Raw genomic sequence first — 23,129 nt, forward strand, 5'->3', positions numbered from 1 at the left:
CGTTAAGACAACGGCCGCCCCTAAGCCTGCCAGCATTTTGGAACCATCGAAGTGCATAACCCAGTTGGAATATGTGTCGTACTCTTTAGGGAGTTCGGCCTCTGTCCATTCGGCAAAAAAGTCTGCCAGTACTTGGGATTTGATGGCTCGGCGCGGCTTATATGTTATGTCGAATGGAAGGATCTCAATGGCCCACTTGGCAATCCGGCCCGTGGCATCGCGGTTGTTTATTATGTCATTCAATGGAACTTCGGAAGCCACCGTGATCGAGCACTCTTGGAAATAGTGTCATAGCTTCCGGGATGCCATGAAGACCGTGTATGTTATCTTTTGATAACGAGGGTACTGGGATTTGCATGGAGTTAGGACAGTGGATACGTAGTATACCGGCTTCTAGAGCAGGAATTTGTGTCCGTCCTCCTCTCGTTCGACGACGAGTACTGCGCTCACCACCTGGTGTGTTGCAGAGATGTATAATAACATTGATTCATCGACGCTTGGCGCGACCATGATTGGGTTGCTTGCTAAAAGAGCCTTCATTTCTTCCAATCCAGCCATTGCCGCATCTGTCCACTCGAAGTGGTCGGTGCGTCGGAGAAGTTGGTAAAGTGGCAATGCTTTTTCTCCTAGTCTAGAGATAAAGCGGCTTAAAGCTGCCATGCATCCAGCTAGTTTTTGGACCTGTTTAAGGTCTGTTGGTGTAGCCAATTGTGATAAAGCTCGGATTTTAGCCGGATTTGCCTCGATTCCTCTACTGGAAACAATGAAGCCCAGTAGTTTTCTAGAGGGAACGCCGAAAACACATTTTTCCGGATTGAGCTTAATGTCATATGTCCGGAGATTGTCGAATGTGAGGCGGAAGTCATCTATTAATGACTCGACGTGCTTAGTCTTGATGACGACGTCGTCCACATATGCTTCAACTGTCTTGCCGATTTGTTTCTCCAGGCATGTTTGAATCATGCGTTGGTAGGTGGCGCGGCATTTTTGAGCCCAAAGGGCATAATGTTGAAGCAGAAAGGCTCGTATGGGGTAATAAATGTCGTTGCAGCTTGGTCGGATTCCTTCATTTTAATTTGATGGTATCCGGAATATGCGTCGAGGAAACACAGTGAGTCGTGTCCTGCAGTGGCATCAATAATTTGATCGATGCGGGGGAGGGGGAAGGGATCCTTAGGGCAAGCTTTGTTGAGGTCTTTGAAATCGATGCACAAGCGCCAGGATTTATCCTTCTTTGGCACCATCACCAGGTTTGCTAGCCAATCTGGGTGTTTTATTTCTCTGATGAATCCGGCCTCAATTAACTTGCCTAGCTCCTCCCCCATAGCTTGTCATTTGGGTTTGAAAAAGCGCCATAGTGTTTGCTTGACCGGCTTGTATCCCTTCAATATATTGAGGCTATGCTCGGCCAGCCTGCGTGGGATTCCTGGCATATCAGAAGGGTGTCAGGCGAATATATCCCAGTTCTCACGTAGGAACGCTCATAGTGCGGCGTCCACCATTGGGTCTAGTTGTGCACCGATGGAGGCTGTTTTCTTTGGGTCGGTTGGGTGGACTTGAAATTTTACTATTTCGTCTGCTGGTTTGAAGGAGGTGGGTTTGGAGCGCTTGTCAAGGATTAAGTCGTCCCTATCCACCGTCGAGCGTAGCGCGGTTAACTCTTCGGTCGCAAGGGCCTCAGATAGTGCCTCGAGGGCCAGGGAGGCTGTTTTGTTTTTGGCATGGAGGGCTATATCCGGATCACTAGTGAGAGTGATAATACCGTTGGGCCCTGGCATCTTGAGCTTCATATACCCGTAATGAGGTATGTCTTGAAAGCGTGTGAATGCATCTCGCCCCAATAGGGCGTGGTATCCACTGTTGAAAGGGGCCACTTGGAAGGTTATCTCTTCGGACTTATAGTTCTCCGGCGTGCCGAATACCACGTCAAGTGTGATTTTTCCCGCACATCGTGCCTCCCGACTGGGAATGATTCCTCGGAAGGTCGTGCTACTTTGCTCGATACGGCTCATGTCTATTTCCATTTTACTGAGTGTATCCTCGTAGATGAGGTTTAGTCCGCTGCCACCGTCCATGAGCACTTTAGTGAGTCGAAAGTCGTCCACAATTGGATTAAGGACCAGGGCGGCTGGCGGCCGGACTGACCGGATTTTTGGTTTGTCACTAGTGTTGAAAGTTATGGCCGTGTCGTTCCAAGGATTTATCATTGCGACTTGGCAGACTTCGGCGAGGTCGCGGAGGGCCCTCTTGCGCCAATTGTTTGAAGCGAAAGTCTCAAAGACTGTCAATACTCTGCGGTCGTCGTGTTCCGGGGGGAGTTGCTCCGAGGTATTTTTGGTGAGCATATCCTCTACACTCTTGGCCACTTGCCAGAGTATCCAACATGCTCTAAGGCTGTGGGTAGGTATGGTATCCGGTGTTGTGTGTATTTTGCATGGCCTATCGAGCCATCCCTCCAGAACGGTTCCGGGCCCCGTAATGGGTTTAGATTTTTTTTACTGTTGTGTCAGGCGCCCCGTGAGGGTGCATCATTTTTGCCCAGACGAGGGGTTGAGTGGGAGCTGCCGGTTCCCAGCATGCTGCCTGAGTTTTCCAGGTGCTTTCCATTATGCAGTACTTTTGTACTATGGTTGCCAAGTCAGCGAAGTGTAATACACGATGGCGGTTGATAGCGTTGAGGGTTCCTTCGTCCGTACAATTACTCTGGAATATTGAGATCGCGTCTTCGTCACGGCAATCTTTAATCTTGTTCTTGACAAGGAGGAATCTGGCCCAAAAGTGATGGACTATTTCCTGAGACTGCTGCCGTAGGTATGTGAGATCGCGTATATCTAGGTGGGTGGGTGGATTTAAATCCGAACCCTGGCCCAATTTGGGATTCGGAGTTTGAAAATTTCCGAGCTTAATAGTTCGGGCTCTAGGAGATCGACCAATTTTTCAGGTCTACCGTCTGATTCCGGGTTCGGAGGACAAGGTATGTCGTTCCGCGGACAGGTATCTGGCTCTTCGAGCTCGGAGATCCAAACATAGTTCATCCTCAGTATAGAGGGAGAGTTGTTGTTTTGCTCACCCACCACCGCTATCTGATGGGTGATCGATGGAGATTTGATTTCTCTCTGATTGGGTTTAAGCCCAATCCGATCGTAGTCTATGGCAACTCCCAAGGCGGCGATGCGATCCAGGAGTTCGTTCAAGGACGATAATTCCGTTGGATCCATCTGTTTGGAGTATTCGGAGTTAATTCGGAAACGATTTTGGCCTGAGGCTAGAGCTCCATCAGGGGTGATGTTGTCCTTGATTACAAGGTGAGCCATCAACCCTGACTTCGACGTCACAGTGGAACTCTCAATGAAAGCACCAATGTCGGTGTCAAAACCGGCGGATCTCGGGTAGGGGGTCCCGAACTGTGCGTCTAGAGTTGATGGTAACAAGAGACATGGAACACAATGTTTACCCAGGTTCGGGCCCTCTCGATGGAGGTAAAACCCTACGTCCTACTAGATTAATATTGATGGGTATGAGGGTTACAAGAGTTGATCTACCACGAGATCGTAATGGCTAAAACCCTAGAAGTCTAGCATATGTGATTATGATTGTGTCTCTACGGACTAAGCCCTCTGGTTTATGTAGACATCGGAGGGGACTAGGGTTGTACAAAGTCGGTTACATAGAAAGGAAACAATACATCCGGCCACCTAGCTTGCCTTCCACGCAAAGGGGAGTCCTATCCGGACACGGGAGAGAGTCTTCTATCTTGTATCTTCATGGCCCAATAGTCCGGCCCATGTCCAACAGGCCGAACGCCTGAGGACCCCTTAGTCCAGGACTCCCTCAATTGTTACTATCTTTTTCAGCGATAACCTCCCTGATTTCAGACATGGTGACGGCAAACGGATCTAGCAACGGAGCAACCAAAAGGCAAACGAAGAAGACGAACGGAAGAGGGGCGAAGAAAAGCAAATCTTTTCGAAATTCGTTTTAGAAGCGGGGGAGAGGAAAACGAGAGGCAAATGGCGAATAATGTAATGCAAGAGATGAGAGTTTATGATGGGTACTTGGTATGTCTTGACTTGGCGTAGATATCCCCGGCAACGGCACCAGAAATTCTTCCTGCTACTTCTTGAGCTTGCATTGGTTTTTCCCTTGAAGAGGAAAGGGTGATGCAACAAAGTAGAGTAAGTATTTTCCTCAGTTTTGAGAACCAAGGTATCAATCCAGTAGGAGACAACGGACAAGTCACCGAATAACTGCACAAACAATCAACAACTTGCACCCAACGCGATAAAGGGGTTGTCAATCCCTTCACGGTTACTTGCAAAAGTGAGATCTGATAGAGATAGATAAATGGTAAAGTAAATATTTTTGATATTTTTGGTTTATAGAACGGAAAGTAAAAGACTGCAAAGGAAGTAAATCGGAAACTAAAATTGTAGATCGGGAACTTATATGATGGAAAATAGACCCCGGGGCCATAGGTTTCACTAGAGGCTTCTCTCAAGATAGAAAATATTACGGTGGGTGAACAAATTACTGCCGAGCAATTGATAGAAAAGTGCAAAAGTTATGACGATATCTAAGGCAATGATCTTGAATATAGGCATCACGTCCGTGTCAAGTAGACCGACTCCTGCCTGCATCTAGAGTATTAAGTTCATGAAGAACAGAGTAACGCATTAAGTAAGATGACATGATGTAGAGGAATAAACTCAAGCAATATGATGTAAACCCCACCTTTTTATCCTTGATGGCAACAATACAATGCGTGCCTTGCTGCCCCTACTGTCACTGGGAAAGGACACCGCAAGATTGAACCCAAAGCTAAGCACTTCTCCCGTTGCAAGAAAAACCAATCTAGTTGGCCAAACCAAATCGACAGTTCGAAGAGACTTGCAAAGATATCAAATCATGCATATAAGAATTCAGAGAAGATTCAAATAATATTCATAAATAAGTTGATCATAAATCCACAATTCGTTGGATCTCGACAAACACACCGCAAAAAAGTATTACATCTAATAGATCTCCAAGAACATCGAGGAGAACATGGTATTGAGAATCAAAGAGAGAGAGAGAGAGAGGAAGCCATATAGCTACTAGCTATGGACCCGTAGGTCTGTGGTAAACTACTCACGCTTCATCGGAAGGGCAATGGTGTTTATGTAGAAGCCCTCCGTGATCAAATCCCCCTCCGACAGGACGCCGGAAAAGGCCCCTAGGTGGGATCTCGCGCGTACAGAAGGTTGCGGCGGTGGAAAAGTGTTTTTGTGTCTCTCTCGGTTGGGTTTGGGATATATGAGAATATATAGGCGGAAGAAATAGGTCGGTGGAGTCATGAAGGGCCCACAGGGGTGGGGGCGTGCCCTACCCCCTGGGCGCGCCCTCTGTCCTTGTGGCCGCCTCGTGACTTCTCTGACTTGCACTCCAAGTCCTCTGGATGTCTTCTGGCCCAAGAAAAATTATCGCGAAAGTTTTATTCCGTTTGGACACCGTTTGGTATTCCTTTTCTACGGAATTCTAAAACAAGGAAAAAACAGAAACTGGCACTGGGCTCTAGCTTAACACATTAGTCCCAAAAATAATATAAAATAGCATATTAATGCATATAAAACATCCAAAACAGATAATATAATAGCATGGAATAATCAAAAATTATAGATACGTTGGAGACGTATCAGCATCCATGGACCGAGGGCTTGAGAGAGGAGCATGAAGGCTGCTTAGCTAGATGGAATCCGAGAGGCGAAGAGACGGGTGAGAAGTTTACGCACTTGAGGGGACTAATTAGCGAAGCGGTAGGAGTCAAAAGGAAACCAGAACAGCCGGGCAGGCCATGGAGACCTAGGTCGTGGCCCATGCTACATCTTTTTTTGTTTGAGTAATCAGGAAACAAACTCTTTTTTCGTAAACTAATATAAGAGCATTTAGATCACTATTTTAGTGATGTAAACACTCTTATATTTCTTTACAGAGGAAGTAATTATGAAACAACATGAGAAGGACCAAGACATACGTATACAAAGCAGACGAACCAACCATGCATGCGAGAGAGAGCCCTCCCAAGTCATGGGCCGGTAGACATGTAAAAGATCTCACACGAGTTTTCCCCGAAACCTTAAAACACCCATGCGGTGACTAGGGCAAGGAGGACCCGACGGCACCCGCAAATCTCATTGGCGGGGTGCAAGGAAAATCCCGGTGACGATGGCGACATCCAACGCGGGCAACGACCAGCGACAGAAGGGCGCTCTCTCATCGCGCTTGCTGAGGGTGCAAATGGAAAGAGGCGCTCGAGAAGCTTGACATATCTGAGAAGGAGGCAACACCCCTCGTGATCGACGACCTGGATGATGGTGCACCACAGAAGTGGCTGCTGGCGGGCAAGGTTTTGCACTGAAATCTCTTTCATATCCAAATAATTTCTAGTGCCCTTTATCCAGCTTGGGGTAACCCTAGGGGCCTGGCGATTCGACCATTGGGGGAGGACATGTTTGTTGCAGAGTTCGAATCCAAACGCGATCGAGATCACGTGTGGGAGGGGTCGCCCTGTCATATCAATAAACATGCAGTACTTCTTGAGGAATTTGAAGCAGATATGCAACCGTTGGAGCTCAAGTTCGATAAGCTGCCAATTTGGGCTAGGGTGGTAAACCTGCCCTACAACCTAAAGAACGACAGAAGGGGCCTGGCCATTGCGAAGCAGATCAACAAGGAGGCGACCGTCGTTCAGATTGACCCTGTGGGGGGATCCCTGCGGGCGAGGGTCACAATTGACGTACACAAGCCCCTGCGCAGATGGATCCTAATTGAATCAGCAAAGAGAAACAAGACAAACTGCTATGACATCGAGTATGAGCACATACCTCATTTTTGTTTCTCTTGTGGCCGCCTTGGACATTCAGACCTGTTTTGTCCTACGCCAGAGACCCGTGATGAGAACGGTGATCTACCTTTCAAGTCTGGTCTCAGGGTGCAAGAGGATCGCAAGAAAGCAAATTCTGGTGATTACTCATCGAGGAAGAAAACTGAGCAAAAACAGAGCACTAGAGAATCTCGCTCTTTGAGTTCCAAGCAGAAGGGTGGGACAGAAGTTAATTCTCCTATCAAAGTAAATGTGCAAACAAGCGGAAGGAAGGACCTCGGAAGGTGGCGCCTCCACCACTAGTGATTATGGCACATGGGGAGAATAATGTTGAGCTTGAGGCAACAAGGGGACACACCATAGTTACAGGACAAGAAATTGGCGATCTTGGAGATACCTTCGCTGAAAGGGACCCCAAGAAGAAGAGACCAACCCCGCCTTCATCTGAATCTTCGGCAGTGGCTGCAAGCCAGCCCTGCCCGAGCCAATGAATCTAATGAGCTGGAACTGCCGAGGGCTTGGGAACCCTTGGACAGTTCGGGAGCTTCGCAAATTAGTGAAGTAAGAAGGGCCCGCCCTGTTATTTGTCATGGAGACGAAGATCAGGGGGAAGCAAGTGGATGGGGTAAGCAAGTGGATGATATGAAAACTTCTTTAGGTTTTTCTGGCTATTTTGCCATCGATAGTGATGGGCTTAGTGGAGGGATTGGTTTGTTCTGGACAAATGATGTTACTGTCACTTTAGAGAACTACGGTTCTTCTCACATTGATGTAACCATGAGATACGATAATAAAACTTGGCATTTCACTGGTTTCTATGGCGAGACACGAGTGGAGAATAGACACCATAGTTGGCGTTTGATGTGAACCCTATCTGCTATTCCACATGTGGCATGGATTTGCATGGGCGACTTAATGAAACTTTGCATGCCGAAGAGCACTTTGGGGTCAATGCACGACCAGAATGGCAAATGCGGGTGTTTCGGGATATAGTGGCAGATTGCGCACTTCAAGATCTAGGGTGGTGTGGTGTCCCATTCACATGGGATAATAGGCAGCAAGGAGATATGAACGTCAAAGCAAGACTGGACCATGCTCTAGTTAACCAACATTTCCTTGATCTATTTGAATTTTCATGCGATAAGCACATCAGTAGTGCTGAGTCGGATAACTTCTTTATGCTTGCGGAATTAAGGACAACGATGGTGACCAGCTGGACACGTCCTCAACGCTCCTTTCGCTACGAAAATGTGTGGCAAACTCATGCTGATTATGATGAGATCGTGCGGAATATGTGGCGTACAGGAGCCGGCCATGGAGGTCTGCAGGGTGTTGTCGATGCCCTTGCCGAAGTCCAGAGCAATCTGGGGGCATGGGGGTAGTGAGAATTTGGAAACTTGGTGAAAAAGTTCGCAAGCTATAACAATGGTTTGACCGGCTAAGAGGTGCCTCGTTAGGCCGTGGGCCAACTGAGGAAGAAAAAATAGTTGCTTAATAGCTTCGCGAGGCCTTAAGACAGGAAGAGATCTGGATCAAGCAACACTCGCTTGTGTCATGGTTGAAGAAGGGTGATCGAAACACTGGATATTTCCAGGTCCAGGCCGCCCAACGGAAGAGAATAAACAAGATTGCTTCACTGGAGTGATCTGATGGACAAACATGTACTGATCCAGTGGAAGTTAAGCAAGAGATTGCTAGTTTTTATCAAGCTTTATACCAATCCCAAGGTATATACCGATGAATGAGCTGCTAGATGTTGTGCAACCTCGTGTTTCAGACGCCATGAACGAGAGCTTATAGAAAGAGTTTACGGCGGAGGAAGTGAAACATGCATTATTTGAGATGGCTCCGTCTAAAGCCCTGGGCGTTGACGGATTCACGACAGGTTTCTACCAATGACATCACAATGACATTGGGACGTTGTTGGTGAAGATGCTGCTATGGCAGTGCTGGGATTTCTCAATGGTGGTGAACTGCCTCTGGGACTGAATGGCACAACACTCACTTTGATTCCCAAGGTAAGAAACCCGCAGAAAACTTCACAGTACACGCTGATTGCTCTATGTCTGATTTTGTACAAGATCGCGGTGAAAACAGCAGCAAACCGGTTTCGTTTGATTCTTGACGAGGTCATTGGAGAGGAACAAAGTGCCTTTGTAATGGGTCGTCTGATTACAGATAACGTACTTGTGGCGTATGAGACCATCCATGCTATCTGAAGGTGGAAGAAAAGCAAGAATGCTTGTTGCACTGTAAAACTTGATATGCTCAAAGCGTACGATAGGGTGGAATGACACTACTTGGGGGCGATGTTATTGAAGCTTGGCTTTGGCGATCGCTTTATCAGGTTCGTTATGAAGTGTGTGTCCTCGGTATGATTCACTATCAACGTCAATGGGGAACTCCTTCCTTTTTCAGTCCTACCAGAGGGATGTGACAGGGATGTCCGATCTCACCATATCTCTTCCTCATTTGTGCACAAGGCCTCACATTGCTACTGAACAATTATGGGGGTGCATCTATTGACAGAGGTATCCGGGTGAGTATTCATGCACCATGGGTCAACCACTTACTATTTGCTGATGATAGTCTCATCTTTCTTAGTGCCAAAACCCAAAGTGTAGAAAAACTCAATGATATTCTTCGGATTTACGCTGACTGCTCCGGGCAGGCAGTAAACCGGGAGAAGAGTTCGGTCTTCTTCAGTCCTAGCACAGGCCAAGACCTCCGAGAGGTGCTGAAAACTATCCTCGGGATATAAGTAGAGGCGTTCTTAGAGCGCTACTTGGGCCTGCCTACCGCCATTGGAAGGATCACTACTGGAACATTCAGTAACATTACTGAACGGATCAGAAGCAAGATTCGAGGCTGGTCAGAGAGGAATCTGGCATGTGCCGACCGTGAGGTGTTATTGAAGTCAGACGCACAGGCAATCCCCACATATAGCATGAGCTGCTTTCAATTGACGAAAAAAGTCTGCAAGGGCATATCTTCGTGCATGGCAAAAAACTGGTGGAGCAGCTCTCTGGATAAGCGATCTTTGCATTGGCTCTCCTGGGAGAAGCTAACAACACCGAAAGTTAAAGGCGGGATGGGCTTTAGGGATCTTCCTATGTTCAATCTTGCACTACTCGGCAAACAAGGTTGGCGCCTACTGACCCATCCCAACTCCCTTTTATGCAAGAGTGTTGAAAGGCAAGTACTATCCAAACACACATTTTCTACATGCTATAGGCTACAACACCTGCACGATCTTCGCCCACCTGGAAGGCGATCATAGCGGGCAGGCAGGTTCTGGCCGCGGATTTGATCTACCGAATAGGGCACGGCTCAAGCATGTCCACATGGAATGACCAGTGGATTCCCAACACAGCCACCCTGAAACCTATGGGGCATTTAGGTACTGCACCTCTAACCCACGTCTCACACTTAATTGATGAATACACAGGGTGCTGGAACATTGATCTAGTTCGTGAGAACTTTCTTCCGCCAGATGCTGAAGCCATACTGAACATACCATCGAATACATCTGGGGGGGGGGGAAGATAGCCTTGCGTGGGCATTCGAAAAGTCTGGAAACTACACTGTAAAGTCTGTGTATCGATCTCTCGTGACTCGCAACGAGCTAAGCGCTCTAGAGGAAGGGACGATTGCCGAAACTTCAACAACAAATAGCAGTTGTGGTCCGCACTTTGGAAACTGCCTATCATTCCGAAGGTAAGGGTGTTCTGGTGGCGGGTGCTCCGTGGCATCCTGCCAGATGCCAATACCCTCAAATATAAACACATTAAACCCCCGCGCATATGTGACATATGTCAGGCGATGGAGGAGGACTTGATGCATGCTCTCATTTCATGTACTCATGCAAAAAAATTCTGGATTACAGCAAGGGCTAGATTTGATCTTCAACTTCCACGGCTGCACCCAGAAACTTGGTCTCACGACATTATGCTTGACCCAATGTTCTCTGTGGACACAAGATGCATATCACAATTATGCACGCTATTTGGTCATCACGGAACCGATGGACACACAATGAAGATGGCTATGATCCGGTTCAGGCGATCAAAGGAGTGCATGAAAACCTTGCCATCCTTGATATCCCTTCGCGACTTCAGGCGCACGGGGGCCAAGGCTGGAAACCTCCGGAGGTGGGATGGATCACCATCAACACAGATGGCTCTATTCTTGCTGATGCTTTGTCGGGGGGGGGGGAGCAGGAGGCGTGGCTCGGTCTCACCTAGCGTTTCTTGGTGCATGGAGTAAACCACTGCCGGGAGTCTTTGATCCTTTTGTGGCCGAGCTGCTGCCGAGAGAAGGGGTGATTTTCCCTAACTACGAGGATACTCACATGTGATCATGGAGGTCGATTGCCTCGATCTCGTTAACCTTTGAAAGTCGTGCCAAGATACACGCTCCATTGCGGCGCCTATCTTACAAGAATTGGAGAATATTATACCTTCGTTTTCTTCTTTTTCGGTTCATCATGTTGGTAGGGACCTGAATTTTCCGGCACACCTTTGTGCACAACGTGCTTGTACGCTGGAGGGAACAGATAGTTGGCTTAGCAGCCTACGGACAGATTGTAACCGGATGATAGTTCGTTGAATAAAGTCTCCATTCGATGCAAAAAAAAAGAGTCATGGGCCAGTACGAAACCAATAAAATCATCTAAGCAGGATGAAACAATGTAGGAGACCACGAACTATATATTTTTTTCTTAGGGAAAATGACATTTTTTTATTAACGGGAAAATGACGAACTTTTTTTTTGAGCGGTGGGAAAATGACGAACTATATCCTAGCAGCAATATCTAGGCCAGGCTATGGCTCATCCTCTAGACAGCTTGTTTCACAATTGATCTGGCCCATAATCTCTCTCTCTCTCTCTCTCTCTCTCTTCTTCCTCTCCGAAAACCATCATTTCCCCGCCCAAACCCCACCCTTTCCCTCCCAAAAAAATTCCCAATCCCCAACCTTCGCGAACCTTCTCGAAGCGCCAAGCGGAGCTGCCCGATGGCGGCGCCCCCACCGCTCTACCATCCTGCCATCGCCGTCGACGAAGACGACGACGTAAGCGCGCCGCTCTACCCTTGCTCCCCCTTCTCGCGTTGTATGTGCTGACGCCCCCTTTTCCAAACCCTAACCCCAGGGCTTCGATTGGGATGCGGCCGTGCGGGAGATCGACAGCGCATGCGCCCTTGCCTCAGCCTCCACGACCGCCGTGTCGACCTCAGCTCCGCCGCCCCCGCCCTCGGCCGCCCCGTCGTCGGGCCTCGCTCCCTCGGCCGCGGCGCCCTCCTTCCACGGGCTGTCCACGGGAGTCGCGCGGCAGTCGACGCTCGACCGCTTCGTGGACTCATTCACCAGGAGGCAGGCGGCGAAGGATAGGCCGCTCCCTGCGCCGTCGGTTCCTGTGGAGGTAGCAGTGCCGCCTGGTGGCGGCGGGGCGCACTTTGTGGACCGTGGCGATGAGGGGTGCTCGCGGAAGGCGAGTGAGGAGAAGGTCGTGGAGCGGCCCCGCACTGCGGCGCTCGACCGCTTCGTCGACGCGTTCACCAGGAGGCAGGCTGCGAAGGAGAGGCCGCCCCCTGTACCTGGGGTTCCTGTGGCGGCAGCGGTGCCACCTGGTGGTGGCGGGGCGCACTTTGCTGTCCGTGGCGATGAGGGGTGCTTGCGTAGGGGGAGCGAGGAGGTGGTTGCGGAGGGGTCCTGCACCGTGGCGCTCGACCACGAGGCAGTGCAGACGTGGATCTATCCGAGTTAGTGCCCAGATTTCTCACTGAACTTTTCGTCACTGACTTATGTTTTGATTTTGCTGTGGTTATATTCTTGCGTAGCATAGCGAATGGGCATGTCAGCTTTTCTCTGAAATACATTCTGGATGATATGCTTATCAATGCACCTAAATTTTTCGTTTTGATTCCTCAATAAAAATAAAAATAAATCGTTTTGGTGACTGTTGAAAGACCATTAGGCTGTACGTATTATCTAATACTTCCCTGTTCCAAATTAGTTGAAGTTCTAGCTTTGTCCTAAGTTAAACTTCTTAAAGTTTGACCAAGTCTATAAAAATATATGCTAATATCTCCAACATAAAAAACATATAGTATGAAAGTATATTTCGTTAAGTTTTGATTCGGCACCAAGATGATTCCTGTGTGAATTGTATGAAATGAGATGAGTTGTTCCTAGAGTTCATAAGTAAAATACCTTTTGTCTTAAGGTCCAGCTAATCATTTTAAATCAAGAATTATGTGCATTATGATTATGATATTCTTGACAGCCCTAGACGCAGGCAAAATCTGAAGCAACATTGGTGTGGTAGTGGTTTTGAGATTGAGAGCCAGATAAGCATAAATAAGTGTAGATAGATATCAAAATCGCTTGGTTGGTTGATTCTGTTGCTTTGCTTATGCAGCTTGCGAATAAGGCGTGAACCTTTTACTTTTGTTAGTTTGTAATATAGTTCAGTTGCCTGATTCAATTGCTTTATGCTGCTGGAATATAAGGGGCATACCTTTAATTTCCTTGCAAGCGCAACATTTTTTGTTGTTGTATGATCATAGATTCATAGCATTATTCTAGTATAAACATGATTAGATATGCATTGTAAAAGGTTGTGCTTGAATTGTGAATTGCTGATGTGCAGAATATTTACTTGTTCATCTAGACCTTTTGTTATTTATCCCTAGTCCTTATCGCACATTCTTGAACGTGTAGTAGTATCCACTTAGCTCCACGTGTGAACTCCTGTTAGATATAAAAATAGTGAAATAATTCCATTGAGTAAGTCAGAAAATGGCCTTTGAAACCAGTGTTATAAAAATCAGCCTAGTTGCTTGGTGGATGCCTTAAGCTGTGATTTGGGCCTAATTGGTGAGCTGGGTACTGGGTTTCAGAGTTGTTTCCCAATAGGCATTAAGCAGTGAGATGAGCAGACTGCTGCTTGTTGAATTCTCACTGGCCAGAAGCAGTGAGTAATATGGCGTTGGAATCAAGGGGAAAATAATAGCCACTGGTGGAAGGGCAGTTGGTGTCTGTTTCCACACATCCTTCCTGCCGAGGTGACAAAGGATATTGTTGAAGTGGAGAAGGAAGGAAGTGGGAAAGGAGGGGGATGTGTCGCGGTGGAGGTGATCACTTCTTTGTGCAGATAGTTTATGGTACCCCATCCCCACAAACCAGCATGCCTGGCCACAGTTGGGCCTAACCGCCTAAGTCTCATCTTCCTTTTTCACTTTCCTCTCTTCCAGTTGGCTGCTCTTCAAGGTCGTGTGTGCTTGGCTGCTGCTCTGGATGTTGGCTGCACTCAAGGCAGAAAGCTACCTTGTCCCTTCCTGAACATTGTCTGATACTCATGTCAAAGATTCCATTTTTTGTATGGCTCAGTTCTGCTATGAGCCTATGAACATGTCTGCTTTATGAACAGTTATAATATGATCTTTGTGATTCATTTGGCTTTCGTTCACATGATGCAGCTAATGTGGAAGTCCGAGAGTACCAACGATATATTGTCCAAAAGGCTTTGTTTACAAATACACTAGTAGCCCTGCCAACTGGACTTGGCAAAACTTTTATCGCAGCCGTGGTGATGTATAACTATTTTAGATGGTTTCCTGAAGGTAATATTTTGGTACCTAACTGGACACTGCATCTCGTGTGTTGTATTTCGTGAACTTTTGCAGAAGGAACTTTCTGACAGGTTGCTGTTACTGATGCATTGAATAGCTCAGGTAAAATAGTATTCACAGCCCCTTCGCGTCCTCTTGTCACTCAGCAAATTGAGGCATGCCACAATACAGTGGGTATACCACAGGTATTAAAGTTTATATTTTTTGATATTCATGCTTGCCTGGTGTCGGATAAAGATTGACGCATTTTCTCTGCCGGTGCTGGAGATTAATGAGTTTTACCTGTCTTCAGGAGTGGGCGATTGATATGAAAGGGAATCTAAGCCCTTCAACGAGATCAAGCTTGTGGAAGTCTAAACGAGTGTTCTTTGTCACTCCACAGATTCTTGAGAATGACATACAATCTGGTGATTTTCCTCAATGTTTCTAGTATTATATATTGATCTTCTGTAAGTTTTTCCCCATATGTTGTCATCTGTTTATGCAGATTTTCGAATGATAACCAAATATGTACCTCTGAAAGCAACCACATTTTCTTTTGTATAATAACGAGACATAAAAAACAGTCACATTAGATTCTCCATCCAAATGGATTCAGGCACATAATACACTTTCTGCGTAATTATCATATACAGATATCCACACAGGGAAGCATCTCATAGCACATATACAGATAATTTTGTTGATTGCCCCAATTTTATGTTTGGTCTGACTACCACAGTACTATATTACCATAGTAGGTTTTTTAGTGATTTGTCAAGTCCATGCTTCATACTTTTCTTGTCCACACTGACTGCTCTGTCGTTATTGCTTCAGTTCTTCGCTGAGCTGACATTATGAAGTTTGCTTTTAACAGGTATATGCATGGTGAAACAACTTGTTTGCTTGGTGATAGATGAAGCTCATAGAGCTTCGGGAAATCATGCTTACTGTGTTGCTGTTCGCCAGGCATGTTTTTATCTCCAAACATTTCATCATCTTAAATTGTTACCGTCATACTTTCCTCCACTATCAAGCCCATTTGATTGATGATATCAGTCAACTAGTTGTATGAGTGCTTTCTGCTTCTGCTTATTCAAATTTTAATTTTTGCTATGCTGACAGTTGGTGGCAGCTGGTGTGCCGCTAAGAATTTTAGCTTTGACTGCTACACCAGGATGTGAGTCCATACATCACATAGAAGTACTTCTGCACAGATGAAGACACTTTCTATTTTGTAAATCTTATCGTGGGCTTTTCATTCAGCAAAACAGCCAACTATCCAAGCTGTCATCAACAATTTATGCATCTCAGAGTTGATTCATCGTGATGAAAGTGATCTTGAAGTCAAACGATATGTTAACACACGTACAGTTGAACTCTTAAAGGTATGAACTTGGTAAATGGGCGGTATAGTGTTTTTATGTTCCATGAAATTTACTTGCTTCAATGTAGGTTCCTGTTGGCAGTGACACAACTCAAGTCAATGCTATGATTTTGGATCTTATAAATACACATGTTGTTCAGTTACGTGCTGCTGGGGTGATTGATAACAGGGATGCTGCAAATGTATGTTTGTGATTCTATGTATACATCAATTATCATGATTATGATTATTTACTGCCCAACACTCACTTATAATTTGTTACTTTTATGCATTATTAATTGGTTACCTACTGTTGCCAGTGGAGCCCACATCAGTTGCTTATTTTAAGGACGAAATTCAGCCAAGCACCTCCACCAAATATTCCTCTGGAAAAGAAAAAGGAAATTCATAAATCTTTTGCAGCTCTCGTGTCACTTTGTCATGTGAGTAAAATGCTTTGGAGCCATGGAATCAAGCCAGCGCATGAGTCAATTAAAGCCAAGTTGAAAGAAGGGTATTGCCTACACACATTCCTGCTACATGATTTGAACTGTATGCAAAGAGTAATTCATAATTATGCCACTAACGAATTTCTTGAGCAATATTCTCTTGGGGATGGAAGAATCAATTATATGTAATAGTTCACATTTATAATTGCTCTTGTTTATTGAAGGCACTCTTGGAATTTTGCTTCAAAGAATCAAACCTTTCGGGATGCAATGAATATGATGCAGAAGATCTCATCTGAAGGCTTACCCAGTCCAAAGGTGCAGAAATTGGCAGAAGTGTTGGTCGATCACTTCCGTAAGCAACTCTTGATTTTCGTAATGGGGTGCATGTTTTGTTGAGTTGGTTTCGATGATCAGTAGATGAATAATGCGGACTGTCCATTATAAGAATGTTAGCCATTCTCTAGTAGCCCAATCTGTAATCTTATGCTTGTACTTCCTCCGTTCAGGTTTATTAGCCCCCCTCGAAATTCGAGCCTAAATTTGACCAGAATTTTACTAAAAAATAGGAGTTATATGCCAAAAAACGTATGTCTGATTCATATTTCAAAGAAGTTTTCAGTGACATACTTTTGTGGCATTAACTCGTAATTTCTTTAGTCAAATTTTGGGTCAAAGTTAGACTCAAAATTCGAGGTGGCTTATTAACCCGGACGGAGGAAGTACAAGCATTATGCCTATGGAAATGATGCTGCTATATTTTCTTGTAAGTTGTAAGAATGGCAACTCTTTGTAGCATAGGAGAGCCATGTTTGTGAAACTTGGCTTATCAATTACTGCATGTTATCACTTATCAAACATGTGATAGCAAGCGTGACTTGTTTGCTTTGAGTCGATGCGTATGATTGTGTTGTATCACTACTCAGATGTGATGTATTCGAAGAATCTTCTGTTTTAATTGCCTTCAATTGATTACCTTCATTAACTAATCCAGAGCAAATTTTACTAAGTTTGCTATGATCACTTTGGTACCGGTTATCCTATGCAGACAAAAATGATTCCAAGGACTCACGGGTGATTATCTTTTCAAATTTCCGGGAAAGTGTCAAGTAAGAACAATACCTCATGATGGTCCTTGTGGCTATTATATATATAGCCCTCTGCAGATCCTTTGTTCTAGATTGAAAAATTTACCTGTGCACTCCTTTTTGTGTGCGTGGTGTTATTGTAATTATTTGGTGTGTGCGCGCGCATGTGTGTATTTTTTAAATACATTTGTCACCATTCTATTTTTCAGAAATTTGGGGAAGTGCCATGTAAGAATCACACCTCACAATACTTACTGTGCCTATTATGTACTCCCTCCGTTCCTAAATATAAGTCTTTTTAGAGATTCCACCATGGACTACATACGGAGAAAAATGAGTGAATCTACACTCTAAAATATGTCTATATACATCCGTATGTAGTTTGTAGTGGAATCTCTAAAAAGACTTATATTTAGGAACGGAGGGAGTAGCATTTTGTATTACACATTAATTGTTCCGTGCACAGTTATTTGTTGTTCTTTTTTGTGTGGTGTTTTTTTTTCTGTCTGCTCGCATGTGTGTGTTGTAACTAAACCCCACCAAGCTGATATGTTTTTTTGGCCAATCTAGTCATATAAATTACAGTAAGCAAGAGGCACCACAGTTTTTGTTGGATTTATTTGCTACTGTATGTCTTGGCTGGGTATCAGAAACAATTTCTGCACTGGACTTCTGATGTTTTATGATTGTTGATCCAATTATCACGTGGATTGAATGTGTCTTTGATTGCTTCCAAATGCAGTGAGATTCTCGGTTCATTAAGAGACAGTGGTGGCGGACTTTTCAGACCTGCACAGTTCATCGGTCAAAGCTCTACAGGTATGAGTGCATGACAGTAGGCTAAGTAGATATAGTTACTTTATATATAAAATGGTGCATTACACTGGATAGATCAATCCATATGGTGGATTTACATGCTTATCTTACCATTTTTGAGTTTTGCAGGTGACCGACTGAAGGGCCAGACACAGAAAATGCAACAAGCTATTTTACAGGTATCAGACAATGGCTGGTCATTCAAGATCTACCCCCCATCCCACCCACCAAATAACCCATGGCATGGTTGCAGAAATTTCGAGCTGGGGAATACAATATTTTGGTGGCAACATCAATTGGTGAGGAAGGTCTAGATATTATGGAGGTGGATCTTGTGATTTGTTTCGATGCCAATGTCTCTCCATTAAGGATGATCCAACGAATGGGAAGGACTGGGCGGAAGCACGAAGGACGAGTTGATATCCTTTTCTGATGACTGAAATAACCACGTCCAGTAGTTGCATTTTGTAAGAGATGTTTTTACCTTAACTGCACAAACTGGTTTTGGCTTGTGAAGGACCAGAGCTGCAAGGGTACATGAAGAAACAAGGAAGTGCTCGGACAATGAAGAACCTTTTGCGTAAAGGGAACGCCTTTGAATACCATTCTAGTCCCAGGATGGTAATTCTGTTTGATCTGTTTGTAGGTAAAACTGTTTCTTCACTCTAGAGGTGCTAATTATGTTATCCCTTCTAACAGGTTCCACATGTCTATAGCCCAGAAGTTAAATATGTTAAATTATCAATAGAGAAGTATGTCCATTGCTCAAAGAAAAGAAAAGTTGATGTGAGTGGCACACCACACATTTTGAACAAAGTTTCAGAGGAAGATGGCCTATTGATTGCTCAGTACTTCAGTTCAGGCAAAGAAGATACTTGGAAGCCATCACTTGTTGCGTTCCCTAGTTTCCAGGTTTCTCCATGTGATATCTATAGAGTGCCTCATTCCTATCGAACTACAGATATGCTAATCGATACTATGCAACAACTTCAAGATGTTTCTTTCTCTAAAACTAAGGTACATCGAAGATTTGCGGAGATTTTTTCCTTATAAATTACAAATGAAACAGAAGTCCTAATATTGTTTCTGAATACTTATTCAGTGTGGAAGCCCTTTACAAGAACCCGCTGATGTAGCAGCTTTTGAGGATCAGGTGTTGGATGGTTATCACTTTTCTTCTGGAGAAGTGTCATCGAGTAAAAGTGCTAGTGTGCCAAGTTCACTGGTCAACAAATATCCTCTCCACTCATTCTTCAGTGGGGAATATGTAGCTGTGGATGTTAGAGGCTACATTTCAATCACTTTTGTACCTGCCTTACCGAGGGTATCTGAGTTCCATAAGGATACAAGGAACGTAAATTGGGAACATACAATCCAGAACAAGACTACCTCAAAATTGACAGCAGATGCCAGTGGGCAATTAACGGATAGCGCTTATTCAAGTAAATTGATCTTTGCAGGCAATGCATTAAATTCAGCTCCTCATTTCCCTGAATATTCGGAGCAATGTAACCAAGCTGATGGCACACACGTACTTTCCCCCAGTACTCCATCTAAAACGGTTACAAGTCCAATAGAAAAATGGGACACACCATGCAATGCTAAACTAGCAAGCCCAGTTTTGTCAGGTCAGGAAGACATGGAACTTAGTCCTAGATTAACTCATTATATTGAAGAAGGAATTGTGCCTGAGTCTCCAGTAGAGCAATTAGAAATAGACAGTGCTGCTGATCTTGATTTTGTTGCAAAGGTTATTTCTTCAAAGTCACACATTCAGGGAGCTGAACACAATCGGCCAGAATGTAGTGACGGGCCACTAAGCTTTGTGAGAGAAGGTCAATTTCCTGCTGGTGTCACGGAACATCATGGTTCGTCAAGAGAGAATATCCTAGTTCAGACTCAAGCAGAAACAGATGAGCCAATGTGTTCTTCAAAGGCAAAAATCTACTGCAGTCCTGCTGCTCATACCCCCACAGCAAATCTACTGTCTGATAGTATGTCTGATGATTGGCAGCCTAAGTCAATAGGGAATACATCAGGATCAGTACAGCAATTACCGAAGTACAGAAGACTCCGCAAATGCGGTGACAAGATCAAACGAGTATCCTCATTGTCTTTGAATGAAAGATATAATGGATCTGTAGGAGGACAATGTGATCAGATGGAGCATTATGTTGGTGAGTTGAGCCACCTTCCTTTGTAACTATCTCTCTTTAATCTTGTTGCCAACTCAATCATTTATCAGTACATACTTACTGACCTCTTGTTCACAGCTCCCAAATCTTAACAAAAAATATTGTACCTTGATGTACTTTTGCATTTATTCTTAATCTAGGAAACAGAAGGAAAGCCAAGAGGTGTATGGATATATATATTGATGAGGAAGTCGAGTAAGCTCACTGGAACCTTTCATCGAATGTTCTGATGCTGCCAAATAAACTAATTCTAAACCTATTTGCTAATAATTGCTTCTCAATGTATATCGGTTTCTTGGTTTACTGTAATAGTATGCATATTGTTTTTTATATTATAACTTCCTTACATTATTACTTTAGAGTGTCTGAAGATGCTGATATTTCACCGGATGAGGATGATGATCGGAGTGAAGATAAATATGAAGATAGCTTTATTGACGATCAGACAACTCCTACTGGCCAATTCACTCAGAGTGAACAAGGTGGTGAAAACAGTAACACTAACGACATGATGGCTTTCTACAGGTATTAAAAGATGACCAGACTACTCTTTGCAATGGTGTTTAGTGTTTCTTGCTTAAATTATTTGTTTTGAGACCATTCTGTTTCCTGTCAATCTTTCTGCCACCAAGAATCACTATTAGACACTTGTGATTACAGTTCAACTCGCCGTGTTGTTTAATTGCTGAAAATGAACATCACAGTTCTAATTTACAGTATTTTCTAAGAACTGTGAGTGGCTATGCAATTAGACATGTGTATCAGATTAGCTTGATAAAGGTACTTACATAATTTAGATACCTAGAACACTATGTGCACACAATCTACATTCAGGTTTGTACACGGGATATATCATGCAAATCTGAAAACTGTTCCAATTCTCGCCATCAATCATGTCGAAAACTGAGACCCAGATATATTGGGATAAAAATTGTACAACTGCCTTCATATTTTTGTTCTTGTAAAAAAGTTGCATATGCAACTGTGGAATTCATATTACATTTGATGTTCTTGCAGGCGATCACTACTTAGTCAGTCAACGGTAGTCCTGCCCTCGAGATACCAAGACGTCTCTGATAATTCTGTTTCCAGAGCTGGAAGTGCAAGCTGTTCATCAGGGAACTTGCACAATCCTATCGAGACTCCACAAGGGATTCCTCAAATATATGGTACCACTGACCCAAGTCCTATAGGTCACCAGCAAATGTCCCTGGAGAGAGCCAGTTCGATAAAGGAACAGGGTGAAGCAAGTGTGGTCAATTGCGAATCAACCACCAAACCAGATAGCAGAAAGAGAAAACTAAGCTTCGAGCAAGCCGCCTCAATCCCTGTCATAAACCTTGAGCTGGAACCAGCACCACCTTCCTCACATGTTGCTACTGAAGTTGGTAATGACATATACTGGGATGATGCTTTCTTTGAGAACCTTGATTTTGATGCAATTGAAGCACAAGCGGCCGAGCAACGTAGACTCCAGAAAGCACAATCAGCACAAAAACCAACGGAAACTAAGCGAGCATCTGATGTCAGCTTCACGCCTCCATCGTTTGATCTTGGGATCTGACAGCCCATGTTGGTGAATAGCCATTCAGAATATGTTTATGTGTTGTCTGCCGTGTCACCTGATCCTCTGGGGTCATGGTTCAGAACTGTGCGATGGCAATGCCCTTTGCCTATCAGTCTGTTACCACTTACCATTTTTCGCCAGAGGATTGAACCTTTGCAGAACATGACAGGCCAGCCTCAAGATATCCAGATGGACCCTGGCGTGTTGCTAGCAAGACTGCTTTGTGAGGTATGTATCAGTATAGCCCAAAAGACCGGAAGGTGTCAGACAAATGGGTGGCAGCTATTTACCCCTTTGTACATAATTATACCGCCTTGTATAACAGCAGCTCCTATCTGTAAATAGTGTCTGATATAATACAAGCACCAGTTGGAAATTAGCAGTTTTTTGAACGCATAATCACGCAATAAGGGTTAGCTTGTGCTGTACCAAGTGACCTGCATGGATGGAAATTAGGTTGCAAGGCCGTACCAGCACACTGCCCATTTGGTGAGTTGATTGATAGTGTGAGTGGCTGCTCCATTGGTGCCCAGTTGCTTTCTCCAAGCAAGGAAATTATTCCAAACCTGTCAATTCATTTGGTCAGTAGATAGTGTGCTCGCTTCAATATGATAGTGTGAACCCGGAGATGCCTGGCGCAGGTATTAAATCTGGACTCGCATTCTCCGGAACATCTCGCTCTCAAGAGAAAGATGTAGCATTAATTAGTGCAATCTATGCACATTGCAATCATTCTTTCTTCTACTCATTGCGTGTAATGCGATCCGATGGGCAGAAAGCAAACTTATAATCTCCGAGTAAAACTGCAAACTGTGCACAAATTATGATATCTTTTTAATTTCTCCTTAGTTTTTGTTCAATACATTGATTGAATTTGAATTACTCTCTCCGTTCCTAAATATAAGATATTTTAGCTTTTCTCTATTTTCTTAGGTCTATGCACTTTAGTGTATATTCACTCATTTTAATTTGTATATATTGCAATATCTAAAACATCTTATAATTAGAAATGGACGGAGTATATTGTACCACCTTGTTAAAAAAGTGGGTATTGTATTATACCAACAGACAGTTATTATGAAGAAATTGCAAGATAAAATAACAATGTTTTCACAAGTCATTGAACAGACTTAACATATATTGGTAGTTGAAGTTTTGAGATGCAATCAACGTTTCT

At 44.4% G+C, this 23,129-nt stretch overlaps 1 protein-coding gene across 1 annotated transcript; it reads left to right on the forward strand.

The window, feature by feature from the left end:
* Nucleotides 1-11,765: 11,765 nt before the first annotated feature.
* FANCM (DEAD/DEAH box RNA helicase family protein) lies at nt 11,766-22,796 on the forward strand. The gene is made up of 21 exons (XM_048713839.2): nt 11,766-11,931; nt 12,011-12,620; nt 14,340-14,483; nt 14,595-14,677; nt 14,785-14,899; nt 15,349-15,440; nt 15,597-15,651; nt 15,738-15,859; nt 15,927-16,040; nt 16,158-16,351; nt 16,511-16,641; nt 17,335-17,395; nt 18,117-18,193; nt 18,320-18,369; nt 18,444-18,609; nt 18,690-18,811; nt 18,890-19,207; nt 19,293-20,367; nt 20,526-20,580; nt 20,746-20,910; nt 21,403-22,796. The coding sequence occupies exons 1-21, from the start codon at nt 11,875-11,877 to the stop codon at nt 21,947-21,949; spliced, it is 4,353 nt and encodes a 1,450-aa protein (XP_048569796.2). The 5' UTR covers nt 11,766-11,874; the 3' UTR covers nt 21,950-22,796.
* The last annotated feature ends 333 nt before the right edge of the window (nt 22,797-23,129 follow it).

Source organism: Triticum urartu, chromosome 4A (genome assembly GCF_056163025.1).
Source record: "Triticum urartu cultivar PI428250 chromosome 4A, HENAU_Tu73, whole genome shotgun sequence".
NCBI classification, from domain to species: Eukaryota; Viridiplantae; Streptophyta; class Magnoliopsida; order Poales; family Poaceae; genus Triticum; species Triticum urartu.

Bases quoted from the DNA above. Each gene is read 5' to 3' on its own strand.
- FANCM (XM_048713839.2), top strand. From the start codon at position 11,875: ATGGCGGCGCCCCCACCGCTCTACCATCCTGCCATCGCCGTCGACGAA. The intron at 12,621-14,339 runs GTTAGTGCCCAG...CACATGATGCAG, and splicing joins GCAGACGTGGATCTATCCGA to CTAATGTGGAAGTCCGAGAG. The intron at 20,368-20,525 runs GTGAGTTGAGCC...TTCTTAATCTAG, and splicing joins TCAGATGGAGCATTATGTTG to GAAACAGAAGGAAAGCCAAG.